The sequence below is a fragment of the Mastomys coucha genome, unplaced genomic scaffold, assembly GCF_008632895.1.
Source record: "Mastomys coucha isolate ucsf_1 unplaced genomic scaffold, UCSF_Mcou_1 pScaffold7, whole genome shotgun sequence".
In the NCBI taxonomy this organism is placed as follows: Eukaryota; Metazoa; Chordata; class Mammalia; order Rodentia; family Muridae; genus Mastomys; species Mastomys coucha.
This window is the reverse complement of record NW_022196913.1, coordinates 74,670,545-74,686,869: the sequence shown is the minus strand read 5'-3', so window position 1 is coordinate 74,686,869 and position 16,325 is coordinate 74,670,545. Positions and strand designations below refer to the sequence as shown.

The window sequence follows — 16,325 nt, the reverse complement described above, 5'->3', positions numbered from 1 at the left end:
TGTAAATAAAGAAAATATCAAAAAATAAAATAATAATAAAAAAAAAAAGAGATCCAATCTCCCTGCCTCAGAGCCACGTGCTTCTAAAATGTTCTATGAACTTTGCTCCATCCCTATTGCTGCCTTTGAAACCAAGCAATCGGACCAGGAAAGAGGAAGAAGCACAACTCTCTTAACTTCCTTATTCTTCACACAAAAAGCTGCATTATCAGCTACAACGTAGGAGTGATATAATTGTAATTGCTTTGGCCTTCCAAAACTCTCCTCCCACACCATTTGAACTACTCAGCAGGTGGTGTGGGAGGATAAACTCAAGTCTGTAATAGTTGGTCAATAATGTAATCATAAGGAACCAAAGATGACTTTAAGTGTATAACAGGAAACATGGCTTTAATGTTTTCCTTTTTAAATTGATTTAGTCTGGGACAGGCCTTTTGTATGTTTACACAAGGAGCAGCTCATGTTGAACCATTTACCGCTTATTGCTGAATAGGCATATCGTGGGAATTCAACATAAAGTAGCAAAGATTATTCACTTATAGATCAACTGAGATCTATAAAATGCTAAACAATCCAGAAAATAGGAACGTAAAATTAAATACAACTTTCATATCTTGAATAAATTAAACGTCTACACATTTCTCACAAAGTCTCTACGAAAGACAGTAATTTGTAGAGTAAATAGGCAGACTGGGTTCCTGGATGAGTCGTTCAGACCAAGACTGTCTTCAGCTGTAGAAGAACTCTGAGATGCCTGGAGAAAATGTTAGACTCCCAAATGGACAGTCTGATCCAGGAGGACTCAGCAAGGCTTCAACAATACCACCCCCCCCTTTCTCTGATGTAAGGACTTAAAATCCTGACAGAGTCTGTAAATGTAGAGTTTTTAAAATAATTTATTGTTACAAGTTAACCTGTTAACTAGATTCTATATTGAGAAAAAAAACAACGGAGGCATTTGTAAAGACAAATTACAACCTAATTAACTGGACCGCAAGTATTTCAGGTATTCCAAATTGCAATACAACATTTTAATAAAGACAATTCCTTTCCTATCTTACCATATTCATTTTATTAATATGCTTCTTGTATCATTTACATTTTGTTCTCTTTAATTACATACTTTCATTCCACATTGATTCTACTATCAAACTATACAGTGTTTGTAATGAAAAACACTTATTACATAAAATTGATGCACATAAAAAAGTGCACCTGCTGCTGCCTTCAAGTGCATCTCGGGAGATCACCATCCACAGGGTCCCAACAGCCTCTACTCTACCATGCTGATACTGTAGGGATGAGACATGAAACAAAGCCACACCGTGACTATAAATTTAATCTCTTGTTGCCTGTGTTCTATATGTAACACTATTAGAAACAACATATAAAATGTTTAACATTTTACTGAAATAAATTTGTGTTATGTAGTTGGTTGAAAATTGTAAGGCTTCAAGTTAAACTAGATAAAGACAGTACTGCCAAGGCTATAGACCAGAACTGATTTAACACAAAAATATTAGAAAGAAAAACAGACTTAGCATTCAACAACCCAACTCCTTTAAAAATAGAAGTGTGTTAATTTATAATCTATAAGAATTTTCAAAACCACAAATGCCACAAAATTAGTCAGAGAGTAAGAAGCAGAAGATTGTCAAATTTATAAACATTAAGCTATTTACTAAAAACTTCAATGAAACAGTAAGAAAGAATGCAGAGATGAGGAAAAGCATTTTTCCCTTAACAATATTATCTCATTTCCAGCCTCAAGAGAATGCCAAGCAGTTTTAGGATTATTTCCGCAGTTTTAGCACTGAGAAGTACATTTGAAGGACTGGGGTAAAACTGATACAAGGTTTAGTACACTGTTTGAGTTGAGGTTGTGAAGGCCTTTATGTCAGTATGGATAGGTGAATGAAGACCATTTTTAAAATCAGGTTCACATTAATGCTAAAGGATCAGAATGGGAAGCACATACTAGGTGTTTGAGATTCTTGGTGGTAAGCTGTGCAGGCTTAAGTTGCAGCTTGAATATTCTTTTATAATATTATGATAACACAACAACCAAATTAAGACAGTATAAGAGTTACATAAATTAATGTACAGGAAACAAGTATAACACATCTAGCAATTCTTGCTGAATACAAATTTGGAATACTATTATTATTGTTATAATAGTTGAATATTTTGAAATAATTGCTTAATCTGACTAGAGAATACTGATAGAACTAGGAAAAGAATTCTAATCCTAACCCTAACCTCAAGTGAAAAATTACTGACAAACTAAAAATTAGGATATTTTGTATATAATAATGAAAATATTAATAAATACAAAATAAAGTCATAAATCCACCTTAAGCTGATCTATCCAAAAGATTTGGAACAGTTATAAATTATTAGTATCACTCTTAAAGCTTTCAGGCCATTTTCCATTCACACAGACATATTAAAAGACAAGACTATAACACATACACAGTTAAGACCCTATTACTGAATAACTAAACAACACCTACATCACATTATGTTTTTTTAATTAGATAATTCCTTCATTTACTTGTCATATGATTTCTCCTTTCCCAGTTTCCCTTCCAACAAACAAACAAACAAACAAACAAAAACAACAAGAACAACCTCCTGTTGCCACCCCCCTCCCCATGCTTGCTACCCCACCCTCTCCCACTTATTGGCCCTGGCATTCCCCTACACTGGGGCACAGAACTTTCACAGGGCCAAGGGCCTCTCCTCCTATTGATGATCGACTTTGCAATCCTCAATTATACACACATCACATTATATGTTAATAAGTGGAATACACATCATCCTTAATGATGGCTGCAGAGAATTTACCTACATGAACATTACTACATTAAGTCAATGTCTACAATTAAACATTAATAGTGTCTAAGTCAGTGAAACTATAAATAATTTATGATCTTATTTATGCTCCCAAAATAAGCCACCCTAAATCCAAGGCAGTTTATCACTTAATGTTCTTTACAGGCACAGCTACAGTGTGGATAAGCTTGACTTGCCAGTGGTGGTATAGTTTGGGGAGGTTGTAGAACTTTAGGGTGGTGGGGTCTTGCTGGAGGAAGTAGGTCATTGGTGTGGGTTTATAGCCAGGTTCTATTTCCTGCTCTTTGCTGTCAGGTTTGCAGAGGTGTGAACTAATTGCCTCAGACTCCTGCCACCACACCAGGAGCTCTCCCTGACACCCATGTTTTGCTTCCTGGTATGCCAAGATTTGGGCATGCAGTTTCATGATTCCTCCCTCCATTAGAGCTTTGAGCTGCTCCTACTGCTAAGGTGCAATGATGGGCTTCCATGGCCTCAAACCATAAGCCCAAATAATGTTTCTTGCCCTAAGATGCCTTTTCTCAGGTACTTTCTAATAGTAATTAAAGCAGCAATTAATATACGCTATGAAGCAATATTCCATTTTAAACTTTATGTACACTCATAAAATACTATAGGGAAAAATGCCCATTTAAATACCAGGTTTAGAAGCTAAACCAAGGAGGCCTGAGGAGCATGTGAGAGTCTCTAGTAGAGTAAGAATTGGCAGTCTCAGCACAGAATCATCTCTTTTAGCCACTAAGATCACAATCACTAAGAAAATTACTCAATTATAAAACATAAATATTTTAATGAAGATGAGAGTTGGTTACGTAACATAAATCTATCCTTAATTACAACAATGTTGCTAGATATGTTATAAACCTATACATTAAAGATGTCTGAACTTTAATAACCTGGACCACACCAGGGTCACAATTGGTAGCAGAACACTGATCATCATATAAAAGCCACCAAACACATGAAAAGAATTACAGTATATCACACATCAAACACTATGGCCTGGTGCTTCCTTCCTCTAATCCTACTGGCAGGAAATGGTCTACATAGCCTTTGAGGTGACCAGACACATTTAAAAGAAGTCCCTTGTTGAGAAATGCTCCTAGATGCTGCAGTTCTCAGCGGGAGGGAGAGCACCTTCTGCTCTGCTGAGGACCACTGGGCTATGCCTCCAGTCACCACCCAGCCCTGCAGCCACACAGAGAAGGTACTGGAATTGGACGACCCCATTTATTCTCCAAAGACTTAAAAAGGAGAAGGAATCTTGAAAGTTGTATTTTCATATTGTATATAGCAGGCAAATTCATCCAAAATTGAAAAGTTTCAACAATGTTACTTTAGATTCATTGAGTCAGCTTTTTATCTGAGCTTGAATTATATACTTTTTGTGCAAGAATAAATTTCAGAAAATATCTTTCTCATATGACAATTTTTGAACCTGGACAGTATACAAATGATTCTGGTGTACTGTCAGGTTTTTTGTTTGTTTTTAAAGAATACATTTCTGATGATGTATTTTCAAATAAAATAATTGAAATTAGACAAAATACAAATCCAGATGAAAGCAAAAATTCACAGACTATCTAATGTGATACAAACTAGGAAAGTATATATAGATATATATTTAATTTTTCTTATTTCAAAATTTATGTCTATAATGTATCTTAACAATGTTTACCAGAATGAAAGCAAATTAAAGAAATATCTCTTTGAACATTTCATTAATGTCTCTTCTGCCACTAAGCTGAACAAAGGATGCTACAATTCTATAAACCTGTGCATTTGTTTATTTTCTCTAGATTTAGGGAAGTTCCAAGTTCCGTGGCACTATACCTCAGTTTTATCAGGTGTTCACTAAAATCACCTGGAAATACTGAGGCTATGTTTCACTGAACACAAGCTTCATGGATTCTATTCATCGCACAGTGACTGCACCTATGCTCAACACAAAGACGTGCTGTGCACAGTGTATTTGATAAGATGACATGGGAACTTCTTTCATCTTTGTGTCAGTTCATCAAACCCATACCTGGATGACAGGCAAGTCAATGAAAGGAAACGAATTCAAAGCATTATTTCCTGTAGCTCTGTGCTCTGTGATCTTTAAATGCCAAATACATATGTATATTGACAGTTATAACTAAATGACTAAAGCCTTAAATAATATGGCTAGAAACGGTTACAATGCTAAAGTTATTACCACAGTTATTGAGGCTTACTGGCATGCTAGGGGATTTGGGTGAAAATAGCAGTAAGGATAAGTATCTATTACTTGATAATGAAATATGAGGAATTTATGATAAAATTATGCTTTGACTTTGCTCAAAATTAGTGACATATTTTTTTGTTTATTGTATTGCTTTGGTTCATAATCTGTGACAAGAAAATTTATAGATGGCAAACACAGGTTAAGGAAAAAACATTCACAATTTAAAAACTGAAATTAGCATTTAGTTTTCATGAAAGTTACCAATGATCATAAAGGGTAGAATAGTGTTAATCTTTGACACATATGCTACTATGGGCAGATGTGAAGGCTACAGGGGTCTGCGGAGAGAGAGTTAATGTGGCTGTGTTCAAGCAATTAGTATTTCTCCTGTGGGAACTATCACTTCAAGAATGAAACAAGAACAAATGAAAAGAAAACATTCTATGGCCATTTTTACCTACCTTGACAATCGGGGCTGTGTTCCATAGTACTTTTGTCAACATGAACTACTTTTCTGGTATCTTGCTCTTATCAAAGTTCAGGGTTAGAAATTACAGGACAAAAACATATCAGATTAAAGCCTGGTTTCAATGAAGAGGATACACAGCTTCTAAACAAAGGATAAGCTTTTCTAAGAGCATAAAAACTATAGTGTTTAACCTAAGACATTAATTTCAGTGCACACTGTAATAAAGAAAGAGCAGCGTGCATGGGAAGGAAGCTGTCCTTCACACTGACCCTGCAGAGGACAACTGTTCGTTGCTAGGGCAGAAGTACAAGGATGCTTTCTAAGGCAGCATGCCACCTCACTGCGGCTCATCAGACGCTCATACATGACATAAACAGGTAATTTACTGTACATATGTAGTGAATACATGTATGATCCTTGCTTCTTAATTTTTCTTCTAATTAGCTTCTTTGTGGTAAAGATATTAGACTCTGGCTGTAAGTGGACACTAGTCAATACAGGATAAAACTGTATATAAGTGGCCCAAATAGTATCTCACATTTACAAGATCACTAAAAAGATATTTTATTTCTTTTTTATGTTTTGATTTTTTTATTTTTTTTGAGACAGGGTTTCTCTGTATAGCCCTGGCTGTCCTGGAACTCACTCTGTAGACTAGGCTGGCCACAAACTCAGAAATCCACCTGCCTCTGCCTCCCAAGTACTGGGATTAAAGGTGTGCGCCACCACTGCCCTAAAAAGGTATTTTAAAAACAGGGAATGTATGATGTATTATGTACCCATCCTTTCATCAATGAACACATACAGGAAACATACAGGATACTACTTAATTATAACATTCAGTTATTTTATATCAGGCATTTAAGAAAACCTAACACTATTTTTACCATTTTTCTATCTTGCATGTCAGTAGCCATGATACACATGCATTATATGCCAAATAGTCCAGAGATTTAAAGACTTAAAATGATTTTAAGGTCTATTTAACCTGTCTTTAATTCCAACCTTCTCTGGTGTGCTGTGACAGGTATGTGAGTGGATGGAAGTGGAGGTCAGAAGACGACTCTGGCCAGTTGGTTATCTCCTTTACTATGTGGGTCCCAAGAATTGAACTTGATGGTCAGGACTGGTGATGAGCTATTTACTTGCTGAGCCATCTTGCTGATCCTTCAGGTGCATTTTTAAAGATACATTATGTTTCCTCTGTTATGTTTACGCCCATAAATGTAATATTTATACGTTAAATTGGCATGAAAACATTAGTGCCTTAATGGAAGGTTCAGACTAGGACTTGATGTATCTCATATCCGGTGTACTTCATAAAACCCAAGGGTGTTTCAAAGAACTGCAAGGTAGATTTTTTTTTCCAATTAAGAAACTCATGATAGGATCTGAAGCATATCCTAATATTCTGTAGCTTCTTTCCAATGTAAATTAAAAGAGCAAAGAACTCAATAAAAGGGGAAACATATTTTAAACATGTTCTACAATTTATGACAGTAGAACTTAGTCATTTTGAGACAGTTATTGAGGAAGCTTTTGGCAGCAAACAGACATAAATTCATGGAAATTTATATCCTGCTACAGAAAGCCACAAAAAGAGTAGTTACTTTAGTCAGAGCCAAATCTCAAGCCCTCAACTAGATCAGCTAAAGATTATGACAAGGACTAAAACTCTACCCACAGTATTTTCAAACAGAGCTTTATGGCAAGTCACTCTACACACTATTCAGCGTCAATATGACTTGTAAAAGGGAGTCACCTGAAACCAACAGTACAGTACATTTTGTAGGACTAGGGAATATAATAACAGTACTAGATGATGAAACATACCCTGACAAAAATCAACACAATCATCATTCTGAGAACATCTGTATATTCAGAGAATTAAAATCAATCTAGAAGCTGAGAGAAGGAAAGAGAGCACATGTGGGGAGGATTTATATAATTGAATCTAAATACTGTATCTGAAACTATAGCTCTCTATTAAAACAGACCAGAAGATAAGTTTTAGCAAACTACAAAAAGGAATGATGTCATAATGTGTGGTACATTACAGCCTCAGAATAGAACATACTAAGTATTACTGGAATAGTTAACTTGTGACTCATATAGCCTTCCTGGTTCAAATGGCAACACAGAACATTACAATAATTCCAACTACCAAGCGATGTACTCATTCCTAGGGAGAGACCTACTAGATCTCTCACTGAAGGAGACAATTCATGCTTGCTTTTGCATTTTATCATGTAAATAATATTTTCAAGCCTGAGAAGTCTAATCAAAGAATATTTAAAGAACATTAACAGAGTTTGTAAAAATGTTGAATATCTAGCTGGTTCAAAACAAAAATCAGTATTAAGATAATCTTTGGATCTATGTATATAAAATATTAGTTTAAAAATGGAATTTGCTTTTTGAATATGATATGAGATGACCACAATACATGAATAAGTAAACACAAATACATCTTAAAAAACACCATGTACAGGACTCACTATTAATTAAGATAATGGCTGGACACATAATGAAAACAAAATGGGCTAAAACAGAATTGACCTAAATATGAACAGTGAATGCAGCACAAAGAATTGCTAAAACAGAATTGACCTAAATATGAACAGTGAATGCAGCACAAAGAATTGCTTGGTTTGGCATAAGTACTGGAAGGAAGAAAGACTCTATTTCTTAGTGCACACAGTTTGACATTATTGAATAATAATAATAATAAGAAGAAGAAAACCCTTGGGGCTAGAGAGATGTGCCTGCAGACAAGAGCTCAAATCTTCAGCAAGCAGGTAAAAAGTCAGGCGTGACAGCATTATCTATAATCTCAGGATGTGGAGACAGGTAGATGCCTGGAGATTGATGTCCACTTAGTTTAGCTCAATTATCGAGTTGCAAGTTCAGTGAGAAACCATTCCTCAAAATATAAAAAACTGAGATCAATTGGGGAAACAGTGGTGTCATCTGGTGGTCTGTCTCTTGTTGAATTAATTTTGAATAATTTGTCTCCTGCTAACAGGTCACATTTCCCCGCTTCTTTGACATTTTATTACTGTTATTATATATATAAAACATACATAAAGAGGCACTAAACTCAGTACTACCTCCTACCCCAACACAGGTGAGAGGCACACCTTTTCTTGCTGGTTGGAATGGATAAAGTGTAGATCTCCTTAATCCAATCGGAACGGCCCCATGGCGGAGCTGATTTGGAGCTTTAGTTGTCTTTGATCCCCTTTGGTTACTTGTCTGAAAGAGAAGGCTTTCCCTGTGCACTCATAGGCTTCTCCCTCTAGGACAGCACTGTTCAGTGGGAATGAGCCAAACACAAAGATAAGCCACTATATCAATCAGTTTATAAGTAGCCATATTGAAAAGGGTGTTTCAAAGTGGAATAGAGTTGTAATAATATATTTGTCAATATGCCTGCCACACTGCCTAAGCAACACATAACTGAAGTATCTGACTGCATTTTGAAATTCTGATGTGTATTTTATACTTAATAAAACTTCTAGAAAGCTCCCTTCTTGCAAAACCCATGCCAACTCCAGAGCAGGTACTACTGACCTTCTCTTACATGTTGTTGTACTCTCGAAGCTCATGTTGAAATTTGTATTAAAAGTTTTTTCTCAATAAAATCCAATAGTATTTCATGTAAAAAAAGATCCAGCTTGACTTGCCATATTTGAAAGGCAGACTAGCCACATTTGCTTGTGGATACTATGTGGATTGGTACAATTTAGTGTGGCAATAAATGTGCCCAAATTTTAATAAATGTGCAAATCAATTTATTATGGCTCACTCTTCCAATCAGCAAAGGTGCTACGGGGTGATGCATGTGTGCTTGGGGCTCTATCTGATGCCAATTTATCACTATAACCCACGTAATTTGATCAATGTCCTTCAGTTGAGCTTTTGAGGATAACTTATTTTCCTGCTGTAAACGGAGTACAAGATCAAGCCATTTTACAATGTTTATCATTACTTCATTTCTTCTTGTGGAAGAAAAATGTTCAGTCACATAGAATGCCACATTTTGGTTTTTTGTTTATCATTGTGATGAGTCTTTAGGTTGTTTTCACTCTTAAAAAAATTAAATTATAAATAACTTGACTATAAATGTTTGTATGGACATATATGTACACAGGAGTAGAATTGGTGGACCATATGGTAACTATATTTAATCTTAATAAAAACTGCCCAGGACTTTTACATACACATCTTACATTCTAACCATATATTACATATATTATAAATATATGTAAGGATGTTTATGTATTTATGTAGCTATGTATGCATGTGTGTATATTTACATATATGTATTCATGTATATTTATGCCCAATTTCTGACACACAGCCTTTAAAAATTTCTGTATCTCTTAAGTAGTATGAATGTATGTGAAAGCTAGTGAGGTGAAATAGGGCTATGCTCTCTGAAAGACCAAGGCAAAATTGTGATGGGTATTTTCATTTAGTCTCTAGGGAAGGAAGGGCTGAAGGTTGCCAATGGGCAAGACTGTAAATAATCGTATTTATTTAACAGCTATCGCCAAAGGATGTGGATAAGCTTCTGCTTTCATTTGCTCTAAATGTAAACATCAGGAACTGCGAGTTCTCACACATTTTAAAGACTGATTTTGCTACCTAAATCAAGAACATTTTCATTACTCTAGAATGAATACTTTCATTAATACAACTCCCATTTTCCCCCTCATTCCACACCATGTGAAGTAGTAATCTTTTTGTTGTGGATCTTTGTGTTCTGATACTTTCATATATTCACGAGTCATACAATATGAAATGAATATTTGCAGCATTGTCCATTGGTATTTATGGTTATTATAGTCATAAAAAATAAACACAGCCCTAGAACACAGGGTCTTCTGCTTTGTGTCTGCTTTTTATTTTAAATGAGCCACTGCTACTTCATTCCTATGTGGCTTCTACTTCTGTTGTTTGTTCTCTGATGTTGGTGACATAGCATCTCAATGAGATCCTGAAATACTTTTCATGAGCTCTTGGTTAACCTTGTTAGCTTAGTTACATGAAAATGACTTAGAATGTGAGTGTTCCAGGAAAACTGTTCTGCCTAGCATACCTGTGGACTCCAGAATTCTATAGTGTTTCTATAGAATTCTATAGTGTTTGACAGTATAGCAAGGATGTCTCAGGGTTTACTTCACTAATGGTACAGACTTCACAATACACATTTTTTCCATCAAAAGTGAAAAGATGGACAAAGATGATGCATTCTTCAGTACAGGAAATAAATGTGTGGAAAGACTTCTAAGTGTTGGAAAATGTAAAGTCCTTTCTAACCCTCTCCCTCCTCCTTAAGGTTAGAGATGGAAGCCTGGGCCTCAGTCTTACTGGAAAGCATGCTACCATTGCTCTTATTCCAACAGCCCTCAAAGCTGTAAGGTTAACTCACTGTTGGATAAGCAACAATTATTTCTGAGGGTTCCTACTTTTAATTTTTAAAACCCTAAAGATGGGTTAGATAATTGACAAAGCCTCACCAAACTTTGATATCCTTAGGTTTTTATATAAACTTAACTAAATAAAAGGTGAGATAAATACTATAAACTATATAAATAGTAATATAAGGACAGGACCAATATGTAAGTCAGAGCAAATTGGAAAACTCAAAGATGGTCTGTTTGGAACTAGATCGTGGGTATGGTGGTCACACCCATGATCTTAGTGCTTGGGAGACTGTGGTGCTGCTACTGCAACAGGATTAAGACTTTTGGGTCAACTTAGACTATGGAGTGAGAGCAGGTCTTAAAATGAAGGGGAAAGTAAAATCTCTGTGTCTTCTAGGTGGTAAATGCAATAGTTGAATTCGAATGTTTTCAAAGTTATGACATTTATGCATTGGAGAACTGCAAGCATTTAAGCTTTTAAAAGACTAAGACTGTGACATCTGAAATCCAGACTAGCAGGCAGAGCATTACTTGTTCAATTATATTTCTGTGACTTTTCTCACTTGGCATTATTTGCAATTGTACTTGTACGTCTGGCAGCAGTTGCGACTTCAGTACAAGTTATGTATTATTTTTACCATGCTCATTACATACGTTCAGCAGTAGAGTCATCCCCATATGCTTGGTGTGCTTTGCAAACACTTGGTGACAAAATCCAGAGCCAGGCATTTTCACAGAAAGTGTTTACTGTGAAATTTCTCCTTAGAAGTTTGCTTTTCTTTACAGCTTTGATCCATATGACATCCACAAGCCTACACTTCAAATAATGGCTTATGCCTAAATTAAGAAAATGTTTCACTTTGATACAACAAGACTCCAGTAGGATGTGGTAGTTCTAGAAAGGACCTCATTTCTTACGTGATTAGAGATTTGGTTGAAATATGAAGGCTGCTAAAATTTTCCACGCTATGTTTCTTCAGTTCATGATGACTTGGTACTTACATTCTGCTGTTCATCAACACTTCACAGGAATATTTGATTGGTCTGAATGAATTTAAAAACCCACAACTAAGGAAAATCAAAAAAGCCTAGTTTGAAATATCAAAAGCTCTCCAGTAAAAAAATATTTCAAGAGGCCACACCAACAAGTTTTATTGATCATTGTACTTCTCTGCAGAACAAAATTGTTGCAAGACGGAACATAAGAAAATCAACTTACTGGTAAATATCTTTCCTGAGGACAGATCTGCCAAGTGGATTATCAGCCTGAGGAGCCATGGTAACAGAGCCAACCTTCAAAACCATCGTGTCTTCCTTTGCTGCCTGATTCACTGTAACAAAGGGAAGAGACATGGGTACTACACACAGATCTGTGATGCATAATGAGGTTTTCGTAGAAATAGGCTGCCAATATCTTACAAAAAGACCAATAAGTGAGAAAAAGAACAATAAAGTTACATTTAAAATAAAAATATGATGCTTTTGTAAGTATATTCCCTTCTAATCCTATTTAGTGGTTTTCTGTTTACCACAATTAAAATCACAATGAAAAAATAGTCAACTCACTTTAATATAACAATATATTCTTTTTATTAAGTATATGTACTTAACCCTAAAACCATATAATGATCTAATTCCATATAATACTACTGGATTGTTCCTTAAAGTAAATTTTAGTTCTGAAATTTTAACACTAAAAACATACAACAGAATATCAACAATGCAGCCAAAAAAATTCCCCATTATTTAAATTTTTATGTGTAGTGATAATTAATTTTATCACAATTACACAGTGCATAGCACTTTTAGCTCCTAAATGTCAGAAAAATCTAAGAGAAATGGGTGGCTCCAATGTTGAAGATGGAAAATGCCAAATGATTTACTATGAGAAAACATCTTAGCTTGTCATCAGACGTGCCTTGAATTGGAAGGACTGAACCAGGAAAAGGGTTTTGGGGAACAGGTTTCACTTTCCCATGAGGGAGACAGGTAAAAGTATCAAAAAACAATGCAACGAGAGATGTTCAACGGATATCTGAGTTCTAATTCTTCTCTTTGTATTGATTAAGAATTTATGTAACCTCATGTTTTTATGAAGTTCACACTTTCTTCTGTAATTCACAGCTATTATTTGGAAAGGATAGGACCTTTTTGATGGTATAGTGCAGTAAATTCAATGACTTTTAACAATAAATCAACTATAAGAACTGTTTACCTATTATTAAACATTAAAACATAATTTACAACTTTCCGCACTATAAGTACTTTAAAACCTTTAAGGTCAGTTAAAGCTCAGGGGTGGTGTATGGCCTCCCTCTTGTGAGGCACTCCAAAGGGCACTGAGAAAGGTGGTGGTGAGAATATGAGTACAAAGTTTTAGAAAGAAAAGATACTCCTGTTCCTACTTTAAGAGCCCTTAGGATCTGCCACAAACAGAACAGAGGAGACCTGGGTGAGAGGCCTCCAGAACATCCTAAGAAGGAACAATTCGTGTTTCTGCTGCCCAAAGAATGCAAAAGCTAGGAGATTATTTCCAGCTGCTTCAGCAGCACACTTGGTATAGTCTGACTTTGATTAGTCCAAAAAAAAAAAAAAAAGAAAGTTAGAATTGAGAAAATGAAAAAGCAAGAATAAAGCTTGTGGGCAAGGGTTGGAGGATGAATATGACAGGAGAGAGGTGGGAGGAGGGTGGGTAGCAAATGGCAGAAATGGAGATGAACTATCATAATAAATATTAGCATGTGGACATCTTAGTAAACACAATAATTTTAAAAGCCCATTGCAAAAAAAGATCAAACAGAAAACTACATCTCATGCAGCTGGGCCATTTTCAAATGAAGGCGGTCTGGCTTGATTATAGGTCCTCATAGTATGACCAGTGTTTACATTTCACAGATCTTGCATTATATGCCAAGCTTAATAGTTCCATGTGGGTAAAGCCTCTGATTAAGCAGAAGGCATCAATTAAATCAATAAATACTAAGCCTGGAGAATAGAATATACCACAGAAGTACAATTAGTGTACTTGCTAACTGTCCTTCTAGGCGGTAGACACTACCTGCCATACGAAGTCTCAACTGCAATAGACACGCAGAAGTAAATGAGGTGCATATGGAGGAAAAATGACATACTTGTGTTACATACAAAGCCAGACCCAAGAACAGAACTCTGCTTGAGCTAAGCATGCTCTCAGTAAACTACACTATGAAGTCAAGGTAAAATACAAATATAAAACTACTTGCTGACAAGCATTCACAAATTAGATTAAAATTTTATTATAGAAAGTATTGAATGTTTCAAAATTTTACTCACATACAAGCAAGAATAATGAAACTGTGAACTTATATAAGAAAATACCTTGAGACATTTCTTCAGTTCCTTTATAGCTGGGAAGGTAGCTTTAAAGCCTACCTTTCTGGCTTATTTAACCTGCTTTTAATTGTTGGGCCACATGAGGGAATGTTTGCTTTTAAAGCATTTTAAACATGAAAATCAATACCTTCCTTCTTCGCCTAGCTGTTTTAAGTGAGCCTCATCAGGAACCACTCACCCCAAGAGAAGCATGCTATATCCAAAACACAGCTCTCTGTGATGAAATAAAAACTAAAGCAGGAAGTGAAACACCTATAGATTTAGAACCTTGATAACTGTGAAAGAGGCAAACAACACTTAGACTGAAACAAGGTGCAACTCAAAGTGAAAATACACTTTTTGCTCATAGATACTGTGAGAACCATTTAGTAAATCAATTAGACTGTGAAGGCAAGTGAGCAAACAAGAAATACAAATCAGAGGACTGCATTAAGGCAAAGTACATCTGAGTCAGTAATTCCAGTATAACTGCTATCACAGGCACACATGTGCACACACATATGCACGCTCACACGCACACATGTAATAGAGTATAACTGCAGCCTTGGCTGGCTGAGAACTTACTATGCAGACCAGCATGGCCTTGAACTTATGGCAATCCCACTGCCCCTCCCCTAAGGAGTTCTGTGATTACAGGCACAGCCCACAAGTGTGGATGGATTTATATTTTTAAAGTACCAGCTTACACTAGTTCACTAAGAAAAATTAACTTGTAGATACTGTTTTGTAGTCTTGGTATAGTCTAAAACTTAGTAAGTTGATAATGAAAGTAGTACTAGATATGAGAAAAGAATCACTTTATGGCCAATTAACATGCTAAAGGCAATGAATTAAAGTAAACTGAGAGTCCTTTGTAAACCCAAGTCTTCAGTGATATAAAGTTGTGGCATGGACAGCATCCTTGCTCATGTATTTTGTTGCTCCTATCTCCTCTGAGCATGCTACCTATGTTCATTTTCTCCCTCATCTCAACTGTTCATCTCCAATATAATTTTCTGCTTAGGTTTCAATGAATTTGGCTTTACCAATTTACATTAAACTGAAATTAAATATGTATGGAATAAAGAAGATAATACATATTCTGCAAAGAATCTTTGTGATACAAAACAACTTATTAACACGAGTTATTTAAATTAGAGTGCTGGCTCAGGAGATAAGGGTGCTTGCTGCCAATTCTAATACTCTGAATTTGATCCTTTAGGAGGATAAATGACTCCCCTAAATTGTCCTCTGGCCACCACATGGCCATGTGACATTCTCCCATCCCTTCAGCCTACTCAGTTGATAGGTTCACAAAGCAGGATGGCTAGCTAGTTTATGTGGTACTTTGTAATAGTTATCTTTACCATGGTCATGAGAAAATGATAACCTAACTTGCAAACTTGGCCCTTAGGGAATTATCCTCTGTAAAAATTTAAATTCGTGCTTGGGCACAAGCTTTGCAGCCAGTCCCACAACACCCAGAGGAAGCTCCACTCCCAGGCGCTATGACACTCATAGGATCAGAGGTGAGGACGACCCAACATCTGTCCCAACACCAGGAGTAACTGGGACCAGTGGGACTAGGCACAAAGGAAGCTAAGGTTGCTTTTGGTCTCTCTGGGCTGCTGTCCTGAGCAGACCTTGGGCCCAGGCTACACATCCAGTCCCACAACACCCAGAGGAAGATGCTGCACTCCCAGGTGCTCTAACAAGCCCAGGGTAACAGGATCCCAGAATCACAGGGTCACAGAGACTGCCTGACTCTGAGGAGTTCTGATACAACCAGGATCACAGGAAGGACAGGCTCCAGTAAGATTTGGCAAGGGCAGGGAGCACTACAGATAACCAGATGGTGGGGGGCAAGCGTAAGAAAATAAACAACACAAACCAAGATCACTTGCCATCATCAGAATCCAATTCTCCCACCATAGCAAGTACTGGACACACCATCACACCGGAAAGGCAAGATTCAGATCTAAAATCATTTATCATGATGATGATACAG

At 36.2% G+C, this 16,325-nt stretch overlaps 1 protein-coding gene across 4 annotated transcripts in view; it reads right to left on the bottom strand.

The window, feature by feature from the left end:
• Vps13b (vacuolar protein sorting 13 homolog B) overlaps positions 1 to 16,325 on the bottom strand; it is a 564,858-nt gene that overhangs the window by 248,028 nt on the left and 300,505 nt on the right. For all 4 annotated transcript variants that reach the window (XM_031359340.1, XM_031359343.1, XM_031359341.1 and 1 more), the window contains exon 30: positions 12,186 to 12,297. In XM_031359340.1, coding sequence (XP_031215200.1) covers positions 12,186 to 12,297 — 112 coding nt within the window. The remainder of the gene's footprint in view (positions 1 to 12,185; positions 12,298 to 16,325) is intronic.